Genomic DNA, 23,211 nt, shown 5'->3' on the forward strand with positions numbered 1-23,211 from the left:
GAGAATTTTTTAAAATTTTTCATGTATTTTCTCTTTTTAGCTACTCTTCAGCAACTGATTTCAGAGACCATGGTACGCTGGGCCCAGGAGTCCGTAATAGAGGATCCAGAGTTAGTGAGGGCCATGTTTGTATTGCTTCATCGCCAATATGATGGTATCGGAGGTCTGGTTCGAAGCTTACCAAAGACCTACACCATAAATGGTGTATCAGTGGAAGATACAATCAACCTCTTGGCATCTCTGGGCCAGATCCGTTCCTTGCTCAGTGTCAGAATGGGCAAGGAGGAAGAGAAGCTTATGATTCGTGGATTAGGGTAAATCACTGGAGTACAGTATCATTTGATTGACATCTTTTAATTTCCAGCTTGCCCTGTTATCTGTTTGGTTAATCGTATTGTTTGACTATAAATTTAAAGTCTGTGTATGGAATAAGGAGGCCAAAAAGGAAGTTTGGGGACAGATAGGATATTTGGTCATTTGAATATCAAGGATTTGAAGCATTGTTAACAAAGATGCCTTTTGAATAGTAGTAAACTGCACTATCAGATCTTACCTTCTTGGAAAATTCATGGGAAGGAGAAGCTACAGTTAAGTTCTTTACTGTCCTATTGTATTATATCAGTCATATTAGAAACACTCCGACCACGTCTAGACTGGCAAGATTTAGCGCAAATACTCTAAACGCAAGAGTTTTTGCGTTAGAGTATTTGAGTAAGAGAGCGTCTATACTGGCATGTGCCTTTGCATAAAAGATTTGCTTTTGCGCAAAAGCATCCGTGCCAGTGTAGACGCTTTCTTGTGCAAGAAAGCTCCGATGGCCATTTTAGCCATCGGGCTTTCTTACGCAAGAAATTGATGTTACCTGTTTACACTGGCCTCTTGCGCAAGAACACTTGCGCAAGAGGACTTATCCCTGAGTGGGAGTATCAAGAGTATTTGTGCAAGAAGCACTGATTTCATACAGTAGGACGTCAGTGTTCTTGCGCAAATAGACAGGCGGCAAGATTTTGTGCAAAAGTGACTGCTTTTGCGCTAAATCTTGCCAATGTAGACACAGCCTATAACTTTACTTTAAAGGATACTCTAGAATCAGCATTAGACCTTTTCCATACATTGACTGGATAGAGGCTGCATGCACATAGAAATACCTCTGCTATAAATGAATGTCAAGAAATCAGAGAGTTCATCTAGTTGAGTTTAAGAAGACTATATTTATTTGAGATATTAGTGGGCTGTGTAGTTGCTTGAACCAGCTACCAGGAGATTCCTGATTGTACTCAGACCAGTGTATTTCATAAATCTTGTATCTGCCAGCACAAATCCATGTTTCTGAATTCACCAAAAGAAGAAAAATTGGATTTTCCATTTCATTTTTTATTGATGCTTGAAGCAGTGCTCTCCACCCCGCCCCCCACACCGCCCTTGAAGCAGCATAGCCCTGAATGGTTTGTAATGAGCATCAGTTAGGCAGGAGAATAAGAAAAGTTTCTACCCAGCCATTAGATCTTGTACCTAGCAGCATACGCCTAGAATGCATATCTGAAACTGACCCCCTTTTTATGTCCCCCTCATGTTGAGTTTAAACCCCCAAAGTATTTTCAGTCCTGGTTAAATAACCCCAACTTTTATGTATGAATTTGCACCATTGCTTTGACACATCAGGAACATTTTAGTTCTACAGAAGTATCTGGTGATAACTATTGAAATATACTAACCTTCAGTAGCAACTACGCTTTGTCCACTTCTCTTGACTCTGATCCTACGTGATGAACTGAACATGCTCTGCGCCTCACAGGAAGTGCTGGTCCACTTGCCTCTTATATATTCCCTTTTTTTATGTGGCTTCAAGCATTATATTTAGTGGTATTATTTTATTACAGTGCAGTTTTATGAGTAGAAGTCAAATTCCCACCAGAGAATGACCATCAGTAGAGAAGTATGGTCAAAAGTGATTTTAAATTAACGAGATAACATCTGTCTACTTGAATTAGAATTTCCCTACACAGGGCCCGTCCTAGGTAGAACATTTTCTTCCACTGAAATTTGTAATTCTATTTAGGGTTAATTATGCTTGCATTTCTTTATTCATAAAATAGCCCTTTATAGATATTCATTTTAACCTTTATAATGTAATTAGTCCTATTTAAATTATCTGAATTACCAAGTTAGCCACAAAAACTCTGATGTCTTCCCTGTATATGTACTCGTAATAATCATAGGGAGTCCTCAGATCTAGTCCCCTCTGTCATCAGTGAAAAATGTGGCATAGATCCAGGAATGCTCCTCAGGCCTAGGTGCTGGAACTTGTAGATAACATAAAAGTTGCAGATCAAGGTACCCATATCAGCTTCAAGCAGACATCAAGTTTCAAGAAAGGTTGGAACTGGGGGATGCTTCCACTCATTATCTGTGATCGTATGTGTCATTTCTGCCCATTTGACCCTGGCAGTTCTCTTGTATCTATATGTTGTTCTGGTTCTGAACAAGACTTTGTGGAGGCACCATTCTATGCTCCAACTCTCCCATCTACCTTTGTTTGAGGAGTCTCCTGCAAGGGTTTACAGGGCTGCCTTTGGTGATCAAATGAAGTCAGCGCAGCTTTGAACTCTTTATATTTTTGTGTCTGAGTTGTCTTCTGAAAAGTGTCTATCCTAGTCTATACTAGTACTCTCTTAACTCTTCAGAAAAGTTTTATCCTCATATTTAAGCCCATTATGTAGCTGCTGGATTAAGCACAAGATCACTTTTTGTATTTAAGTCAGTCCAGGATCTACCTCAAACCCTAATACCCTGCCCTGCCCCTTCTCCAAGGCCCTTCCCAACCCATTTGTGGAGGCCTTGCCCTCCTCACTCTGTGAAAATGGGATACAGGAGAGGGAGACAGAGTGACATCAGCGCCCTCTGCCCCCTGCCTCCATCTCCCTCATCCTGCACAACAAGCAGGAGGCTCCCAGGGGCAGCTCTGAGTCTCTGGATAGGAGCAGCAGGGAAGTGTGGTGAGGGGCAGCTGAAATGCTGGCACTTGAGAGCCTCCCAGACAAACCCGTCAGGATCACCTGTCAGAGTCCAAGATCTACTGGTAGATCCTGATCTACTGGTTGGTGACCACTGCCTTATGTCCATTCTGAAATCCACCCACACTGCTAAGATATCCCTTAAGTAATCTATTCGCATGGCAAAAAAAGCAAAGTACACTGTCTTAACAGTTCAACAGTTAACTGTATGCACATGCACATAGAACCTCTCTGAGATTGATATAGATTATGCAACTAACTTATGCAATTGTTACCAATAGTTTCAGAGTGCGTAATAGCTGCTCTCTAAAAAGAAAGCAATGTGTCAACTATTGTAAGTGCAGTGACCAGTTACATTCTATCTCAAATCTGAGGCAGATATATTATAACTATATGTTTAAAAGGCACAAAGAAACCAATTCAATTTTAATTATTTTCCCATCAATAAAAAAGATACAAATATGTTTCAGTTGTCTCTAGCCGATCCTGTATCTTTGAAGTAGAGCTGGCAGTAAAATTGCTTTTGACCATCTAAGAGCTCAGCTAAATATATTTGGCTTAATGAAAAGGCTGACGATTTTAAATCTTTGCTCAAGCCTCGTTTTCATTGTCATGTGTGTGTCAGGTCTTGTGGGGAATGCAGTGTCAACTGTCCCTCTCCTCCAGTGGATAAATGGGAGAATTGCTCAATCATATTTGAAAGGCACAAACTTTTTTTTCATCATAATGGAAACAACCTGTCAATTGTAGAACCGGTGTTAATGTAGCTAATTGAGTTAGGCTGGATGTGTCCCATTCATAGTTTTTGATGAGTAAATGAGAATATCAAAGGAGGGAAAAATTGCCTTTGTAGTAGGTTAACCTATTAATAGCTTTATTCAAGCCCAAGTCGATAGTGATGAACTTGTGAGTCTTTGTCCTTTATACCACTGGCCAGTCATGAACATGTAAGACACTTCGAGGACTGCTCAGTTCCCAGTGAAAGGGAAAACTCTAAGCAATGATGTGGTATGAAGATGCAGGAGTTTATGTCTACTTAGAGGAGTAAGCAAGTTAAGACCTTTGAACACAACCAAACCAACCTGCCTGGGGCCTCCATGAACGTTTTGATTTGCCCCTTCTTTCTATCAGGTGTATGCTCATGGCATACAGAGTAGTTTCTGGAGTGGCACATAGAAGGAACAGCTTTCATGTGTTTACCCTCCTTGGCATAGATTCCATACCTTTGATGTGAAGACTTGTCTGAGAAACAGGAAGAGGGGCAGCTAGTCATTAGCAGCTAATAGACATAAGCACCTCTAGTAATGGCACAACTATCAGCTACCTACAGAGATACTATAGTGTGGCTGATGCATCTGGTTTTTGAGAATTTAGTGTTCATATTTCACAACCATGTTTTAACTAAAGCTGAGGTTTTCATGTAACTCGAGGAGCTAAAAGAAAAACAATAAATCTTACAAAATTCACAATATTATCAGGACAATTAACAATACTGTTGTCTCGTATAATTATCTGGTCATTTTCCCTCTGACCTGATGGATTTCAAGTTTATCTCTAAGATGCATAAAATTTGAAGGCTTCTTGCAGCTTTTAAAAGTGTAATTACTTTTAAAAATATTTGTTTATTAGACATCTTCATCTTCATGTAAAATAATACCGATAAGTTAATTTTCAAAATAAGTGCTGATATTAAAGCTGCATTGCTAAGTGCAATGGAAAGGAAAGAATGTACTTGTGCTATTGAGCAATAATGTACTTAGGTTAACATTTATTCAAAACTAATAACATTTTATGGTGGTTCTTTATGTAGCTAATTCTTTATGACTAGCAGATAACTGGAACTGAAAACATATCTGTGCTGCACTGACATGGAGGATGAGTATCATTGTAACTCCTGGTTGTGGCTGCTGCAGTCATTAATTGAAAGGTTCCTCTTCTGCATTAATGTAGCTGTTTAATAAGGACAACACTACTGTGAACTAGGGACCTTTTTGTTCTTGTCTGCAGCAGCCACACAGGAATGTTATAAGTACTTTGGTGTGTACTGCCATTCACACCTCTGTAGTTCAAACTGTGAAGCAGTGTACACATGTATTCTTTTCTACCCAAACTCTCAGTTCTTTTCTTGATCTTGATGGCAGACTCCTAAAGTGAGGAGACAAGACTGGCACATTTCTACATAATCTGTACTATTAGTGCTATTATTTAGGGCAATGTTTGCAAATACACTTTCTGCTACTGGAAAAAAAAGTCCTTCACTTCAATCATGTGTACTACAGGTTGAAACTCTCTGGTCTAGCAACACTTGTGGTCCGGTAGGACCATGGATATTGTTGGACCAGAGAGCCCTAGGAGTCTGGGGCAGGGAGTGGAGCTGGGAACCCAATGGCTCAGCAACCACAGCACAGTGGCAGCCCCAGTGGCTCCTGCAGCCATGTAGCTGTAGCTCTGAAGCCCTGACAATCATGGGTCAGCAGAACCTTGGCAACTCTAGAGCCCATGGAGCCTCGGTGCAGTGATGGCCCAGGGGCGGCCGAGTCCTGGCTGCTGTGGAGTGGTGGTGGCCCTAGGGTGGAACTAGGAGCCCATGGTGGGGGCAGGAGAGCCCTGCCAGGTTTGCTAAGGACCACAGGAGAGCCGAAAGTCCATAAGTAGAGGGGCAGAATTGACCTCCTGTGGTTCAGCAAACTCCCTCATTCAGAACTGGTCAAGTCCCGGGAGTGCTGCATCAGGGATGTCCAACCTGTGCAATCGTCTAGTTAGAATCAATCTCAGAAATTTCATACTGCAGAATAATTGTTTTTTAATAGATAATTGACGCTTCCTTTGTCACATCATTTTGGGTCCCATTTACCAGTCTTTACTCAGGCTAAGATCACAATGATTTCAATGGGAGATTTGCTTTAGTAATAATTGCAGAACAGGGTTTAGACTGGTTAATTTATTAATGTCACTTACCCATAGCTCCTGTTTTGCTGCAGATTTTCTTCTCTGCAAGTCTGTGAAATAACAATATGTGGTTTTTATTCCATTATGACTTTTATTTATTAATGCATCTTTGAATTAAAAACCTTTCAGCTATATAAAGTCCTTACTATACAGTACTAAGCAGTATTTATGTGGCAATGAAAATAAATTAGAAGAAATATCAGATTTAGGCTTTAGTTGAAAAGGAATAAAAGCGTCAATGTCTGGGAAATGTTAGAGGGATACATTTTAAGGCAGATTATTTCTGTTCAGTCCTATAAAAGCACTGATGGTTGTGTCTAAGTAAGAACTGCAAGAGCAGGACTATTCTTCAGGCTGGTTGTTGTAAGAGTATCATGTGACAGATACATTAATGTATGTTCCCTGAACAGTACATTTTAATTCATTGTCTTATTATATATCTTTATAGAGACATCATGAATAATAAAGTGTTTTACCAGCATCCTAATCTTATGAGGGCTCTAGGAATGCATGAGACTGTCATGGAGGTGATGGTAAATGTACTCGGAGGAGGAGAATCAAAGGTAAAGAACGTCATTGGTAGAAAAAAGGAATTTAGAATATGGCTTTGATCTTGCAAGATGCTGAGAAACTCAAGCTGAGAGCCCTAAATTTCCATTCATTTCCCATTGTTACAATATAGGGTCAAATTCTTAGTGTGCAGATTCACATTTTATAGTAGCAGTTGTATATCTTCTGATTACTATCCTAATAATATTACATTATAGGAATCCCATTTTTGCTTGTTAATTTAGGAGAGGATAGGTACATCTACACAGCAACATTATTTTGAAATAATTAGCGTTATTTTTAAATAACTTAGCCTGTGTCTATGCAGCAGGCAATTATTTGGAAATAATGTCGAAATACTGTCAAGGTTGGTACTCCAACTCCTGTAACCCTCATTGTATGGGAATATGGGAGGTCAGAGGAAGAGTGCTTTATTTTGAAATAAGGGCTGTCTAAATGCTCCGTATTTCAAAATAAGAAATACGCAATTGACGTAGCTTATTTCGAGTGAAGTCTTGCTGTGTAGATGCACCTGATGAGAGCAGTACTGTATCCTCACATGGGAAAGGAAGGACAGACAAAAGCATTTATAGCATACTCTATTTTATGCTATATATATATATAAGTATATATATATCAGTATATAAATATATATAAGTATATTTTGGGATTTCCAAAATTAAGAGTGTTTTAAACTAACACATTTTTCTGGAAACATCTGATTGGAGATGGCCTTTAGATCAGGCTCTGCATCTGAACTTTCCCATACTTCAGCATTTGAATCTAGGGATTTAGGTGTGAATCCAGTTTTCTTTCTTGTTAGGGCCACAATCTGCAACTAAACTTAATGGAGGATGCAGACACTCAGCATTCCCCATTGATTTCAATGGGGTCAGCCTTTGGAATCATTTGATGGGACTGGACCCTAATGTTGTTGTTAAAAAAATCTTGAAGATGCTTATGTAAAGGCTGGTGATTTTTATACATTTTGCAGCTCTAATTTAGTCTTGTCTGTCTAGGAAATCACCTTTCCTAAGATGGTGGCAAATTGCTGTCGTTTTCTATGTTACTTCTGCCGTATCAGCAGGCAGAATCAAAAGGCCATGTTTGATCATCTCAGTTATTTATTGGAAAACAGCAGTGTTGGGCTTGGTGAGTAATAAGATAAAATGTATCCTAAGTACTGTGTGTGTGCATGTAAATGTTTCCATTCATTTATGAGTTATAAATGGAGAAACAGTTCAAAAAACCGAAAAATTCCAAACCTCATGTTTAAAACAGTCCTTCACATGAAATTCTGCTTGGTAGCGTCATTATTAAAAAACAAACAAAAAAAACCACAACAACAACAAAACCCCAAACAAACTAGGAATTTCTATATTTCTATAGAAAAAATACCTTTAACAGTTATCCACTGACCCACCAACCCTACATTAACTCTAAATTATGAACATAGATTTCAACAAGTAAATTATGTAATGCCTTAGGGCAAAGCTACTCAGCTTTGGAAGCCCTGGGAGCCACAATGATACTCTCAGCTTATGCCGAAGGCTGCATCTTAACTGTGGTTGCCTATACATGCAAATATAGATGCAAATATATGCAAATAGCTTCTTTCATACTGACAGGCATGCATACAAAGATTAAGACAAGACTACACAACACATAGGACCCATTTAAGTCCATTCTGCTGATATTAATAAAATGCACTATTTACCTGATTTCCACCCATATGACAGCACTTTTAATGAGTAATGACAGTCCAGGAATTAAACTACTAAAACACATATCAATAGAAGAGCATTATGCTGACTATTTTTTTGTTTTGCCTCCCACCTGCGGGCTGTGAACAAAGCAGAAGATCTTTAATAGAAACATTTAGTTGTAAGAGTCACTGTTCAATGCTTGCTCCCCCCTATTCTGCTTCCACCTCTTTCCTCCCTACCCATGCTGAACTTGGGTTGTATAGGAAGGGGGCATAGTCAAGAGCCTACACACCTGTTCATGGGGCTTGGGAGAGATGATGCTTGTTCACTTGAACAAGTGTACTAGCCGGTTCACAACTGAATCCTAAATTAAGGTTTTAAAACTAACATTAACTTGTCCATGATGCTTATTGGCTCAGAAATGGCACAGAAATGTCAAATGCTACTTTTATTTTAGTGGTTTTTTTTTTTTGGTGGGGGCACATAGTTGTATCTGATTATTTTCATGCTCAAAATATTCATGTTTAATATAGTATTGCATGTAAGAAGCATAGCCCAAAAGTATGTTTAGAGTGGAAATAAGTTAACTCTGTGTTTGTATTTGGATTAGTTAATGTTACTGTGAAAAATTTTGCTAGTATTGTGCTAATACTGGAGGAGTTTCATTTTAGTTCTGTTTTTTAAGAAAAGGAAAAAAAATTAAATCTGAAAAATATTTTCCAATGATCCATAACTGAAACAATGTCTAAGTGGATTTTCTTTAAACTTTCCGTTTACCTACATTGTTTTTTAAAACAAATCTTCTAGCTAAAATTAAGCATTTACATTTGTAGACTAAAAAGATGATTTTGCATAAATTACTCTCAGAATGAAAACACAAATGGGAAAGACAGCTACACATACAGACAAACTCACTGAAATAGTATAGAGCTATCCCTTTCTCCATGCCCTCCCCCTACAGGTCCAACAGGGTTATAGCTGGCCTGATCCGCATCTCTGGCCCTTTACTGCCCCCGTGGTCATTATTTACTATAACTGTCCCTGCTAGCAGACCCCTCCCTTTCTGTTTTATGAGAACCAGTCACAATCCAAGCACATCCCATTGTCCTGTCACAACCTAAACCTGACTTTAATTTAAGTTATGATAAGAGGAAGCTGCATGACAAATTTGGTGGTCCTAGCTCTTAGAGTTTAGGAGGAGTCCTTGAACTAATGGGCTCATACAGGGATGGGCAGATAGCAGAGACACTTTTCTAAAATATTTAGTAAGATTGTTTCTTTATTATTTATATTTTAATTACTAACTTTTGCAATTGTTTTAACAACAGCTTCCCCTTCTATGCGAGGATCAACCCCTCTAGATGTTGCAGCAGCATCTGTGATGGATAACAATGAACTTGCACTAGCTTTGAGAGAGCCTGACCTGGAGAAGGTTAATGACAATATTTTCTAGCATTTTTTCAGGATTTGTGCACGTACATAAAATATGAATCAAAGGGCATCTGTCATCACAAGTAATGGATTACCTGAAGTTATATATTTCCTGGACATGTTATAGTTTTGTGTGTATTATCTGTGCTAGGCCACCAAATATTTTCAATTTGAAAACTTAAACTCTTTCTAATGGGTAAATTTACTGAAATGCCTTGCAGCAGTATTAGAGACTCTGGTCTTGGCATACACCAGATTGTCCTATGAACAGTACAAAAATACAGACCCAGCCTTAAGGATTGTCAATGTAAAGTATGAGACAAAAGATGACAGATAAGGGGTGTACAAAGTAACAGTTATGATTAATATAATGAACTATTGTAGCCCTACAGTTGCCTAGCCACTGTCAAGTGTTTCATAGGCATCACAACAGAAGTGAGTGTTAAGGAGGTACTGGGATTTGGTCTGTACATAAAAGTTTTACCAGCATAATTATGGTAGGTGAGGGCATGGTTTCTTGCTAATATCACTGTGTCTTTAAATGTTCCAGTTAACATAGTTATAGTGGTGTGCCAGCGGTTACGCTGGTTTCCCACATTGACATAAGCTATACGAGCATAATCAATTTTATACTGATCTGATAGTGTCTGGGCTGGGAGTGTTTCATTGATTTAAGTGTTCTGGTGGTAATTAAACTGGCAACATTTTCTAAGGTAGATCTGCACTTGAAAAAAAAATTTAAGGACTTGGCAGATTTTTATGGGGCACTGCTCTTGTGTGTGAGGGGAGCTTCTGCAAATATGTTTAAGGAAGATTGAACTAAAAGTCATTAAAGCTTGGGGATAATGCAGAGAGCAGCTGGGGAGGTCAACATCTCAATAACCTACAGTGTAGGGAGGGGCTAAGTTCTGAAGGGCCATAGAAGTGTAGATAGGTAGTTTGAGCTTGATGCAGAGAAAGAGGGTGACTAGTGGAGAGATTCAGGAGGGTGACATAATTAGAACTCCAAATTAGGATGGCAGGATGGTATTTACCAAGAGTGTGTCTAGACTACATCACTCTGTCGGCAAAGGGATGTAAATGAAGCACTTTGAAAGTGCAAATGAAGCCGGGATTTAAATATCCCATGCTTTATTTGCATAATCATGTAATGGCGCTCTTTCGAAAAAGCGCTGTTTCAAAATTGAAGGCACAGTCTAGACGCAGTTCTTTCAAAATTGGGGCCCTTTTTCAGAAGATCCTGTAAGCCTCAAAAATGAGATTTACAAGGTCTTTCAGAAAAATGCTCCATTTTCGAAAGAACTGTATCTAGACTGCAGTTTCAATTTAGAAATAGCGCTTTTTTGAAAGCGCGCCATTACATGATTATTCAAATGAAGCACGGGATATTTAAATACCAGCTTCATTTTCACTTTCAAAGTGCTTCATTTACATCCCTTTGCAGACAGAGGGATGTAGTCTAGATGTAGCCCTAGGCTGGCAAGGAGGCAAGTGCAATAGTCAAGACCTGAGATGAAGTAGATTTGTATGGGAGCTTTAGATGCACTTACAGAAAGGCTGGCTGTTAGATATGTTGTTCAGGTATAGCCTGGATTTGAGGATCTAGAAGAAGGGCTAAATCAAAGATGATAGACAATGGAACTGTTTTCCCTGGTGAGTGAAAAAGGAGGAAGTAGGAAGAGGCAAAGGTTGGGGGATAGAAGAGAATTGAGAGCCTTGTTGGGGGTTCATTGAATATAAGTTGATGGTTGGATAGGCAATATAAGATGTCTAAAAATTGAAATAAAACAAGCCAAAATTTTAGTTTGGATAGGAGATTGATCAGAGTGGAAGACCAGTTTTGTAAGGTATGAGCGGAAAGAGAGTTGAAAATTGTTTTTGAGTATCAATAGAGTGCAGAGGGACAACAGGAGGAAACTAAGAAATGAGTTATTTGGGACGCTTACTGAAAGTTGGAGCAGGGATGATATGGGCTGAACAAAGTGCTCAAAAGAATGATTAAAGAAGAAAGAAGAGAACAGAGAGGACAAGATTTCACAATGTAGATTGTGCTTAGCAGAGCCAAAAGGTGAAAATAGATAACGACAATGGAGTATCAGTCCTTAGATTTGGTGAAGTGGAGATCATTCAAGATTTTAGATAGAGCTGTTTCAGTGGAGCTTAGAAGATGGAAGCCAGATTAGAGGGTATTTGAGTAAACTACCTCTTTTAAAAGTCTCAGAGGGGTAGCCATGTTAGTTTGTAACTGAAAAAAAAATTAAAAAACAATGAATGGTCCTGCAGCACCTTAGAGACTAACAAAAAAAATGTAGGTGGTATCATGAGCTTTCGTGAAGTGGGTTGTGCCCACAAAAGTTCATCATAGCATCTACTTTTTTGTTCGTCTTTGAGGTGCTGCAGGACCAATTGTTTTTTATATTTTTATTTTTTTTAAAAACAGTGTTTTTCCCCTTTTTTACAATTAATGTGTTTTTTCCTTTTTCATCTTACCTTATTTTTAGGTAGTTCGCTATTTAGCTGGGTGTGGTTTGCAAAGCTGTCCTTTGCTGGTTTCTAAGGGCTATCCAGACATTGGATGGAATCCGGTTGAAGGAGAGCGGTATCTGGATTTTCTCCGATTTGCAGTTTTTTGCAATGGTACTGTTCTGTAATGTTTAAATAATTGTATATATAACATTTGTCACTGAGAGCTTTTCTGCATGGCAACTTATTGCACAGCAAGCCAAGGTGTGACTCTACAGTGTAGCCATGAAGTAAGTCACTATATGGACTCTGCTCTCGCACGCTTAATTTTCTGTAGTACATAGAATCAGGTTCACGTTCTGGCTTGCTGGGGTCTAAATCAGCATGCAGATGAGCATCTAATATGTACATGCCGTCATCATAGATCAGAGATCATGAGATAGCAAAAAAGTTAAAATCCAACTTCATGAATAAGGAAAGCTGATGTGACTCAGGAAGCTTATATCAATGGGGTTTAAGTGTTTAACTGGTGCATTGGTTCTTGAACTGGCCCTCTGACACTGATATGAATTTTTCCACAAGTAAATGACATATGTGTTAGTGACTTTTTGGACCATAATTTAGTTTTAAATTAAGTAATATAAATATTCTGATACTGTATTCTTAACTTTTAGGCAATAATCACCAGAAGTTGGGTTTCAGTGTGAGTGTAATATAAAATTCAGCTTTATACTGCTGAGCTAAGAGCTCATAAACAAGCTACTATATCTGTTGAATTTCTTCTATAAATCTTTTAGATTCTATGCAGATAAAATTTACATATAATCTAACACATTCCATGTCTTTATGATTTCACAATACCAAGTTCTAATTTATATGAAATTTCTGAATGCTGCATTGAACCACAGCAGAATGAAATAATTTAAATATGCAAACACTAATCTTTGCTTCTTTCTGCCTGCACTAGACAATTTAATACATCTGGGTTTTTTTACAGAATAGCTGAATAAAGTTGAATTTTGTCTTCGATATTTAAGTACAGCCTGTATTGTACTAATGCTTATGTAATGTGTCTTCACTACCCATCTTAGAGCAGATTGTATCTTGGATGTATGCTGAATTGATCCACTGACCATTATTTTTTCTATACGATGTTAGGAGAGAGTGTTGAAGAGAATGCTAATGTGGTGGTCAGGCTGCTTATTCGCCGTCCTGAGTGCTTTGGTCCAGCATTGAGAGGGGAAGGAGGTAACGGATTACTTGCTGCTATGGAGGAAGCTATAAAAATATCAGAAGATTCTACCAGAGATGGACCTTCTCCAAGTACTGGATCCAGTAAAACTCTGTAGGTGCAATAGAGCTGTTTAGTTTACCTACAACTTTTTGTTTTATAGTCCTGTTAGAAAACTTACCCATTGTTGCCCAGGTCTGGGGATGGCCTGGTGGGCAGGGGCCATGTTGCTGGCTCACCAACTTTTCCCTGGGGCCAGCCCAGGGTGGGGTGGGGTCAGATCATGCAGGCCACCTGCTGCCTTGTCCCCAGGATTGGGCCAGGGTGGGGGAGGAGCCACACAGCCCTCCCTCCAGCTTCTCTATGGGACTGGCCTGGGATAGTGGGGGCTGCGTGGCATGCTGGGTAGCTGCTTCCAGCTGCTCCCCAGGGCCAGCCTGGAATGGCAGGGGGGCTGCATAGCATGGTAGGCAGCTGCTTCTCACAGGCAGCCCAGGTTGGCAAGGGCTGTGCTGCTGACCAGTGGCTGCTTCCTGGGACTCGTGCATTTGCAGCCCCCCTTATGGTCTTTCATGAACAGGGCTCGACAAATACTACAATCTACTCACCCATGGCGAGTAGATTGCAACCCGGAAGAGCTGGGTTTGGTCAATCTGCACATGCAAAGAATGATCTGCGCATGCGCAGATCGCCGGACAGCACGACTGGCAAGCAGGACTCGCCGCGGTTCGACGAGCCCTGTTCATGAGTATAACTGTCCCTCATGCTTGCTGCCCTCCTGGTCATTTGATGAGTATAACTGTCCCTGCTACCACTTCCTTCCCTTTCTGTTTGATGCAAAACAGTCGCATTCCATGCACATCCCATTGTCCTGGTGCAACCAACCCCTGACTTTGTTTCAAGGTATGGTAAGAGCAAGCTGCATACCAAATTGGGTGGTCCTAGCTCTCACCGCATAAGATTGATGGATGGACACACAGATGGGCTGACGCATAAACTTCCTAAAATATATAGTAGATTTAGGGAATTCAGTATTTCTTATTACCCTATTTTAAAAATACTATCATGTGAGGCAGGAAATATTCTCTACTTGAAAAACTCCCTGGGGTGTAGATCTTCAGCCAAGTGGGACACTGCTTCTCTCTCTGAGCTCATAGCTGCAAGCCAGAATGCCTATATTCAAGTCGCACAGCATCTGTAAGATTCCTGCTCTTAGTTGCTTTGGCATAAATCCAGAATAACTTCTCTGAGGATGAAGGCGTTGCCTTGGGTTTTGACTAGTGTAAGCATGAGCTGATTTTGGCCCCAACTTTGTGCTGATTCCATAGATTGTGAAAAAATATTTTTTCATATTTTGTTTCTTTAACAAATGAATAAAAGTGAGATGGAAGAAGAAGATGACACTATCCACATGGGAAACGCCATCATGACTTTTTATGCTGCTTTGATTGACCTCTTGGGACGTTGTGCCCCTGAAATGCATGTAAGTTTGTCTCTGCAGGTACCACTACGTTCTTACTGATGATTTGGTGTTTTTTTTAGTTCATTGGCCTTTTCATAACAACACATGTAACTCCCTATGTACTGAAACAATGTTACAATATTTAAATGTGCAGATATGATTTAAATAAACTGTATGTGGGAGAATTTTGAGATTGGTTAAAACCAATGTCCAGCTGCTGTTTTCTTAAGGCAGAGGCACAATTCTGCCTTCAGAATCTGTGTGGCATATCTGAGCTCCACTAACTTGCTCTTCTGACATTTGCAGAATCTCCAGTGTGTGTACCAGTGTGTATGGGCTTCTAGGGAAAGCAGAGAATCAGTCAAGTTATACCACATGGCTCTAAGATTACCATTTTTGCCCAATAGTTTAGAAATCTTCATCAAAGAAAAATGTTGGAGAACTTCTGTTTCTTCCCTGTTTTGTCTCTGATGACTGTAACCCTCTGCGAATTTCTGAAGTTATGAATAGGCAGAAACCAAGTTGTCAGGTTGCCTTCTTTTCTACCAGGAGACTGAAAATATCCCGTACAGTGGCCTGCAGCATCAAGAAGATACTCTTGAACTATGTTCTCCCATGTGGTGGTGAGACTATCCGGAACACACTGCTCTCTTTTTCATAGTTGTAAACTATTTCTTTAAAAATCCCCAAGCAGTATTTTGTACATTTGAGCCTACATATAAAAGAAAGTAAAAATGATGTTGCCTTCCATTAAAACATGAATAATTAACACTGTTCCCAGAGATATAACTTGTATTCCATCATTTACTGCATTAGCATCATTTAGGATACTAGTCAACAATCAGGGATCTTTGTGTGCTAGGGAGCTATACAAATATATAATTGAGACAGACTGTACACTAGAAAGTTTACAGTTTAGGCCCCAGTCCTGCACTTATAAACTTATACACATGCTTAACTTTATGTATGTCAGTGATCTCGCCAAATTTATTAGGGCTTCTCCCACACTTATTAAGTATGGTTGTTTTTTTCAGGACTGGGGTCTAGGTTATGACTAGATGTACATGTGGATGGGAAAAGTACTTGGAAGTGGGAAATATGAGGTAGGGACCTCTTGGGCACATTGAAGTTCAAAATATGGCCTCATTTCTCTAAAATAATATGGTCTTGCACAGGTTCCCATAAATGTCATATTTTACCCATGAAAGCCCAGGATTTTATATATTTTTTGTTAGTCTGTAAAGTGCTGAAGGAATACTCAAAGATTATATAGGTTCCGAGGGGTATCTGAGTTAGTCTGTAACTTGAAAAACTTAAACAATGAATAGTCTAGCAGCACCTTAAAGGCTAACAAAACATATAGATGGTATCATGAGCTTTCGTGGGTACAACCCACTTCTTCAGATGAAGACATTTATGTAGGGTTAGACATTCTTAAAAAATAGAAGCATCTGTATTAAAAGTTTACTGTGTATGTTTGTGTGCTGTTTTATTTGAAGAATAAATATTATTTTGATCTAGTTATCATAAACCCAGAGTCACCCTGAAAGATCCATAAACCAATAAAGACAGTGAAGCAGATTATGACATAATAGCTGAACTCATCAGCATATCATGGATTTTCATTCACGTTATATGTTGACACTTTGCCCTCTTCCCCAGTTGTCCCATCACTTCACTTTGAAAATGTAATTATTCTACTTGATTAATAAAATTGTCATGCTTCTAGGTCCATAAATTTGCATCTGGATCAAAACAAATGAAGTATATTGTGTAAAATGTGTATATTTAATGATTATTTGACTCAGCACTCATTTTTGCAAATGTGTACTTCTGAAGGTTTCTAGACTATTCAGGCAATTACAGGAAAAAACATTAATTGATAATTTTTTATTACTCTTTCATTAGCTAATCCATGCTGGCAAAGGAGAAGCCATTAGGATCAGGTCTATTCTGCGATCTTTGATTCCCCTGCAAGATTTGGTGGGTGTAATTAGCATTCCTTTCCACATGCCAACAATAGCAAAAGGTAAGATGATTGCTGTGCATTTCTTTCTCCCCCACGAGCTCATTCTTTTGAATTTGGCTGTTAATATGTAAATATTATTCCCAATTTCTCCACATTGGGGAATTTAATTATTCGCCATATGTGTTCTTGAAAAGTCATACCGCTTTTTTTTGGTTTTCTAGACAGTGACTCTATGTCCATTTTTAAATCAATGGCAAAAAATTACACTAATTTCAGTGGGTCATCAGTGCATTCAAAACAGCAATCAGATCTCTTAACAATGAATATGTGAGAAAGTAGAGAAGGCTTATTACGGGGAACAGAACAAGATGAGTTCTATGAAGGATCATCTTCTAGACATCTTTGTCTTAAGGAGCTACTTTAATGTATCCCAGGGTGTCCAGTGTAATTTATTCAGCAAGCAAATTTAACTGTCTTTTTATGATACCACTTAAGACAAGTTCCATTGTTCATATCTGGCTTTTGTAAAAAAAAAAAAGGTCCATCCAATATTTTATATAAACCATTCAATCTAAAAGGCTATGAACATTCTTTATTCTTTTCATTCTTGGCAAATTATACATAAAATTTCAGAGCCATGCAGGCTGCAGTGGATGGTGGTTTCTATTTCAGTCTCTAGCAGACTATGCTCACCAGAGTCAGATTTTGTTTTGTGGACTTTAACATTTGGGAGTTCTGAACCAGGGTGCTGAGGTGAGAACGCTACAAACTGTTGGTTATGATTGCTCCTGTCCTGAAACATTGTTACAAGGGGTATACTATTTTGTTAGTGTGTGTTGGCTTCTCCTTGCCCCGTGCTGCTCAAGTGAATTGACTGCCATCACAATTAAGGATGTAAAATCCCAATTAATCAGTTAACTAATATTTCTTTAGGTTTAACCAGTTAATGGATTAAGTAGGATCCTGCTCCAGGTTCACCCCTTCCTTGGGGCTGTCTGTGCTGCTGAGAGAGTGATGCTTACTGGGTAACAGACTAACCAGTTACCCGTTCACATCCTTAGTCCCAGTCAGGGGAAATTATGGTGTGGCACATCTGCAGCTCCACAACAGGTGGATGCTCCATGACTTTATAGCCACAAATGTATTTTTTTCTATTTTTCTGAAAAATAATCTAACTTGCCATTTCTTTGCCTGAGAGATTGGCAAGCTAAACCCTAGTTCCTGCACCAGAATTTATATTGTATGTTTTTTATCTCTAGCACTGCTAACTTTACAATATGCCCACACGGGAGCAGGAAGGTAGGTTTAAATTCCAGCATACCCACACTAGCTCTGATTGTGCTAGCACACTAAACATAGAAGTGTGGTCACAGAGGTGATAAGGACAAGGTTCTCTGAGTACGTACCTACGTTCTCGGATAAGATTACAGTTTGGCAGGCTAGTCCCTCCCATAGCTCATGTACATTGGCTACACTTGTATTTTAGCATGCCAGATTGATCAGAGCTAACACAGTCTCCTTAGACTGGAATTTACACTTTCCAGCTCTCGTGTAAACCTAAGCTATAATCCTTATCCATCAGTGAATTCCGCATGAGCATATCCCTCCACCCACATGTGGACCCAACACACACCAAATAAATTCAGTGGGACTCCAAGCCTGACTGCATAGGACTTATGGCAGGAGCAGAGTCAGCTCAAGGGGGCTGGCATTTAGCAGAATTATAATTCTGCATTTACAGGCATGGATGCAGCTTGTCTTACCTCAGCACTTACAGCACAAGAATATCCCGATTGTAACACAGTCTTTCAAACCCAAGAAGGCTAAATTACCTTACAAATATGAACATATGATAGATGGAGGTGATAACTAAACAGCACTATATAAACCACAAGAATAAAAAGGGTTATTTGAGTTACACAAAGAAAGTATCACAAGGTAAAACTTTTCTGTGTTATGTTTTCAAACATAACAATAGAGATCCTTTACTACCAGCATTTTGGTTGTGTCATCAAGGATAATTTTTATGTGTATACTTCCTAAGCTCAAAAAATAGCTCTGAATTTCTATCACCTTTTAAGATCATGTAGTAAATGGTCCATTTTTAGTTTTTTTTTCTTGTAATCTCTTGTTCTTATTACTTTTGTTAATAAACCTACCTTACAGGTATTCTCTTCAGTGCTGCACTCCGTGCGGTCCAGAGATATACAAGTCAGCCTCGTTTTCCTGCTTACTTTCTGTTGGACTTTTTTAGTGAACCCAATATATTACAGGGTACTTTTCCTATTCTGCAGAAGAGAGTTAGCTAGTGTGACTGCTTTGGCATCCAGCATATGAATGAGACTGCATGCTTATAGTATAGGATTTACCTGGATTTAGGTTGCCTTATGCATTTTAGTCAGTCAGGCTATGAACTGGTTGCCTTTGTGTAATATAAACACATGGAAAATGTACAGATAATAACAGATGCTCAGTACCCTTTTATTGACCCTTATTGCTTCCTTTTAGATGGTACTGTGGTGGAACCTGACATGTCAGCGGGGTTTTGCCCAGATCACAAGGCAGCCATGGTTTTGTTCCTTGACAGAGTCTATGGAATTGAGGACCAGGAATTCCTTCTACATCTCCTTGAAGTTGGCTTTCTGCCAGATCTCCGTGCTGCTGCCTCTTTAGACACGGTAAAGATTTACATTCTTTGATTTGTCAGGTCCTTTAGCTTGGCAAGCACTGCACAAAATCACAGTCTTGTCTTTCAAGAGGGCCTCTGCCCATTCCTGCACACAGGAAGCACTCCCTGCTGCCACTGATCTTTGAGAATATATAAAAAGCAGGCAAGAGACATTCTCCAGATGGATGCTTGTTTCATAGAATATTCACACCTCAAGGCCAGGACTACCATCTGTAGAGGCCCAGAGTCTTTCCCAGCAAAGAGACCTTCAGAGCTCGAGTCCTGGATCTAGAATCCAATCAGGTACCTATGGTGCCTGAGGACCTTTCTCTAGGGAAATGGGGTAAAGGATTTCTTTTCCATAATCCCATGATCTGGGTCTGCCTCTTACCTCTGGAACTCTCTTGACCGTGTTCTATTTCTGCCTTAGAATCATCTCTTACTTTCAGTCATGGTCTGTCCGTGGGATGGGAGGAAAAAGGGAGTCTGAAGGCTGAGACCTGGCCTTCAAGAGTCCAGATAGAAGGAGGCAAAAAAGTCTGAAGAGCCATAAGTATTGCTGCTTGTGGCACAGAATTTTTGCCTTCCTTGGAATGATAGTCTTATTATATATTTGTTGTTGTTATTGTTGTTGTTGTTGTTATAATATAAAATGATCGATACTATTATTTGCTGATTCTGAAAGGCTAAAAGATGTAAAATAGAGGGGGAAATTTTGTAACTCTCTACATCAGAAGCAGATATTTTGTTTGAGAAGGTATTATATTTCCTTAGTCTCTATTCAGGAACTTGTTTTTAAACTGATCATCATTCTACAGTTACAGAAATTAGACTGCTGCAATTATGCTGACAACAGGAAGAGTGCACTTTAAAGCAAAGGTATCAGAAATGTAGTTCACTTGGTGTCTATTTGATATGATCAGATTTTGTAGAGGTTAAGGGTTCATTTTTTAAAGGAAATATCTAGTTTTCAGAGTAATGGGGGGAAAACGTGCAAATGTGAATAAAATATAAACATTTTTTTGTATGTGAAGAAGCAAGTCAAGCTGCTTTTGGTTTAAATACCAGGCAAGTCAATACTGGATGTAGGGTCCACATTTATTATGGGCACCAAGAACATTAGTTCCAAAAAGTGAACCTTTTCAGGAATTTTGATTTCATAGAATGCTTGAATTTAGCAGAAAGAATCAAGGCAATTAGAGGCTACACAGCTCTTCTGTTACCTCAGGTTTGACCTTAATTGTTCCTATTTTCCAGAAAGCTCCAAAGTGCAGCATTGCCAGAGGTGTGACTACCCAGAGGTGATACTTTAAACACACTCCTTTGTGTGTGTAAAAGAGAGAGGACTTGAAACAAAGCCTTGTATTGTACCTCCATGTGTGGTGTATTCAGAATCTAAATATGCACCTGACTTTTGCAAGCAGCATCAGTCTCTCTAATGTCTGACCCAAAACCCCATGTCAAGGTTTCATGACCTTTAGAGAATTCAGAATAACTTTAGCAGTTTGAGCCCAGTACTGTAGATAATATCTGTGCATTGTACAACTAAGTAGAAATTAGACTGATGCAATTATGCTGACAACAGGAAGAGTGCACTTTAAAGCAAAGGTTTTGTGGATCCCTATTTTTGGCATCTTTTATGTAGTGTATATATAATTCAATTTTTTGAAATATATCTTTTCATTTTGAAACTCTGTATATGGTAAGTAGCATGTCTGTAACGAGTGACTGAATATAGGAGGTTATACTGGAACGTACACATTTTAGGATTTATACTGTCTGTTTCTCTGTGTATTGAGTCCCATTACTTTTACAAATTTCATCGTTGTCTGTGATATTTTCCACAAAATAATTATAGTGTAGTTTTGAAAAATAATAGTGTGTAATGGTATCATATATGAAATGAAGGGAGGAGAGTTTTCCCATTGTGCTTTGGAAAATTAATTCCTCCCACATATATTATGAAATAAAAAACTGCAGTTGTAGTTATTTTCCTTTGTAACAATATTTATCAAACAAGTCTCATTGTTTTGGTTCAATTTCTTCCGTAGGCTGCTTTGAGTGCTACAGACATGGCCTTGGCTCTGAATCGATACCTTTGTACTGCAGTCCTGCCTTTGTTGACCAGATGTGCTCCTCTTTTTGCTGGCACGGAACACCATGCCTCCCTCATAGATTCCTTATTACATACCGTGTACAGACTCTCCAAAGGCTGCTCTCTTACCAAAGCTCAGCGGGATTCAATTGAAGAATGTTTACTCTCTATTTGTGGGTAAGTGAATATCCCTGACTCCACAGACAAATGAGTTGCTATATTGAAATTGATATATACAAAACTATGAAGGCAGAAAAGCAAACTACATGACATCTTTTATCAGAAGCATGGTTATGGATTTTATTTAATATATGGTCACTCTTGAGGCACTGTGTATTCTTCCATTTTTGCTGGCATCTGGGAAAGATGTGTTAAATATAGTTTTGGCTATATTAATATCACAAACTTGTAATTATATGTAGATACAATTTTATGATGCTCTTCTATTAACAGAGTCTTCTTAATTAACCTCAGTAAGCAAACACGAGAATGTACTCCAACAGGGAAAAAACTCTATATAAATAAGAACATTAATAAATATGAACATAGCAGAGTATCATTTTAAAGAACATTTTAAACATTACAAACTGATAGTTCAGTGCGGTGATTTATGGTAGAAGGTTATATTGCTTAGTGAAGCTATTCCATTATCAGCTGCTTTTTAATTTCTAGCTGACTTCTAATATAGTGGTTTGTGCTCAACACAGTCTCCAACCTATCAGTTGCATAATGTCACCCTCTTTACATCTTGGAATTTTTGTCTGTATTCTTCCTTCTCAAGTCTAGCAGTCCATGTACAAAATTTTCAAAAGTGTGCAGGTCCCATTTTCAGAATGTGAAAGTACTCAAGAACACTTACACACCTATATAATTTATGTACTTTTGAAAATGATAAACCCAAGATTTTTCCTAATGAACTTCCTTATCAGTTCAAAAGCGACACACACTTTGTATTACTGCCATTGTTCCTTGAAATTTTTTCTACCCCGAGTGGAATGAATTTTGTTATGTGCACCAGTGTGGTGATGAAGTACAATACATCACCTTTACGGTGGTGCAAGTAACAAAATTCATGTGCTGGGAATGGGGCCAAGGGGTTCTGAGTGTTGGGATGGGGCTGAGGGTTGGGGAGCAGGAGTTTGAGGGCTCTGTCTGGGAGGTAGGCTCTGGAGGGGGGTCTGCGGTTGAGGGGTTCAGGGCTGGGACAGAGGATGGGGGTGCAATGCTTCTGGATTGAGGGCAGACTTTGAGGTGGGGTGGGGATGAAGGGTTTGGGGTATAGAAGGCCTGCTGCAGGTTTGAGGAGGAGCTGGGGATTGGGTGCAGAAGGGGGGTACAGGCTTCAGGGTCAGACTTTTGGGTGTCACCAGGGATGAGGACTGTGGGATGCAGGAGGATACTCGGGTAGGGGGCTCAAGCTGGGGCAGGGTTTTGAGGCTTGGGCTTACCAGGGCACCTCCCCACTGGGCATGACGAGAAGGAGTGCCTCAATGATCTCTTCCCCACTGCAGCCCTGAGCCCCTGTGCAGGGCTTACTAGGAACCTGCAAAGTCTAGGGGGAACTTATATGGTTAGTGGTAGTTTTGAAGTTCAGAATAAATAAAAGCAGTGTACTGTCATTCTTAATGCACTATATTATAAAACCATAGAACTAGAGGGTTGGGTGGTATCTTG

The 23,211-nt window shown here is 39.2% G+C and overlaps 1 protein-coding gene across 1 annotated transcript in view; it reads left to right on the forward strand.

The window, feature by feature from the left end:
• Nucleotides 1-23,211, forward strand: part of RYR2 (ryanodine receptor 2) — a 646,972-nt gene that overhangs the window by 430,236 nt on the left and 193,525 nt on the right. The window contains exons 41-50 of the mRNA XM_089777369.1: nucleotides 41-314; nucleotides 6,412-6,526; nucleotides 7,532-7,664; nucleotides 9,547-9,650; nucleotides 12,151-12,286; nucleotides 13,271-13,457; nucleotides 14,724-14,826; nucleotides 16,714-16,834; nucleotides 19,283-19,452; nucleotides 21,494-21,714. Of these exons, the coding sequence (XP_089633495.1) occupies nucleotides 41-314; nucleotides 6,412-6,526; nucleotides 7,532-7,664; nucleotides 9,547-9,650; nucleotides 12,151-12,286; nucleotides 13,271-13,457; nucleotides 14,724-14,826; nucleotides 16,714-16,834; nucleotides 19,283-19,452; nucleotides 21,494-21,714 (1,564 nt within the window). The remainder of the gene's footprint in view (nucleotides 1-40; nucleotides 315-6,411; nucleotides 6,527-7,531; nucleotides 7,665-9,546; nucleotides 9,651-12,150; nucleotides 12,287-13,270; nucleotides 13,458-14,723; nucleotides 14,827-16,713; nucleotides 16,835-19,282; nucleotides 19,453-21,493; nucleotides 21,715-23,211) is intronic.

The sequence above is a fragment of the Pelodiscus sinensis genome, chromosome 3 (genome assembly GCF_052426305.1).
Source record: "Pelodiscus sinensis isolate ZL-2025 chromosome 3, ASM5242630v1, whole genome shotgun sequence".
Classification (NCBI taxonomy): Eukaryota; Metazoa; Chordata; order Testudines; family Trionychidae; genus Pelodiscus; species Pelodiscus sinensis.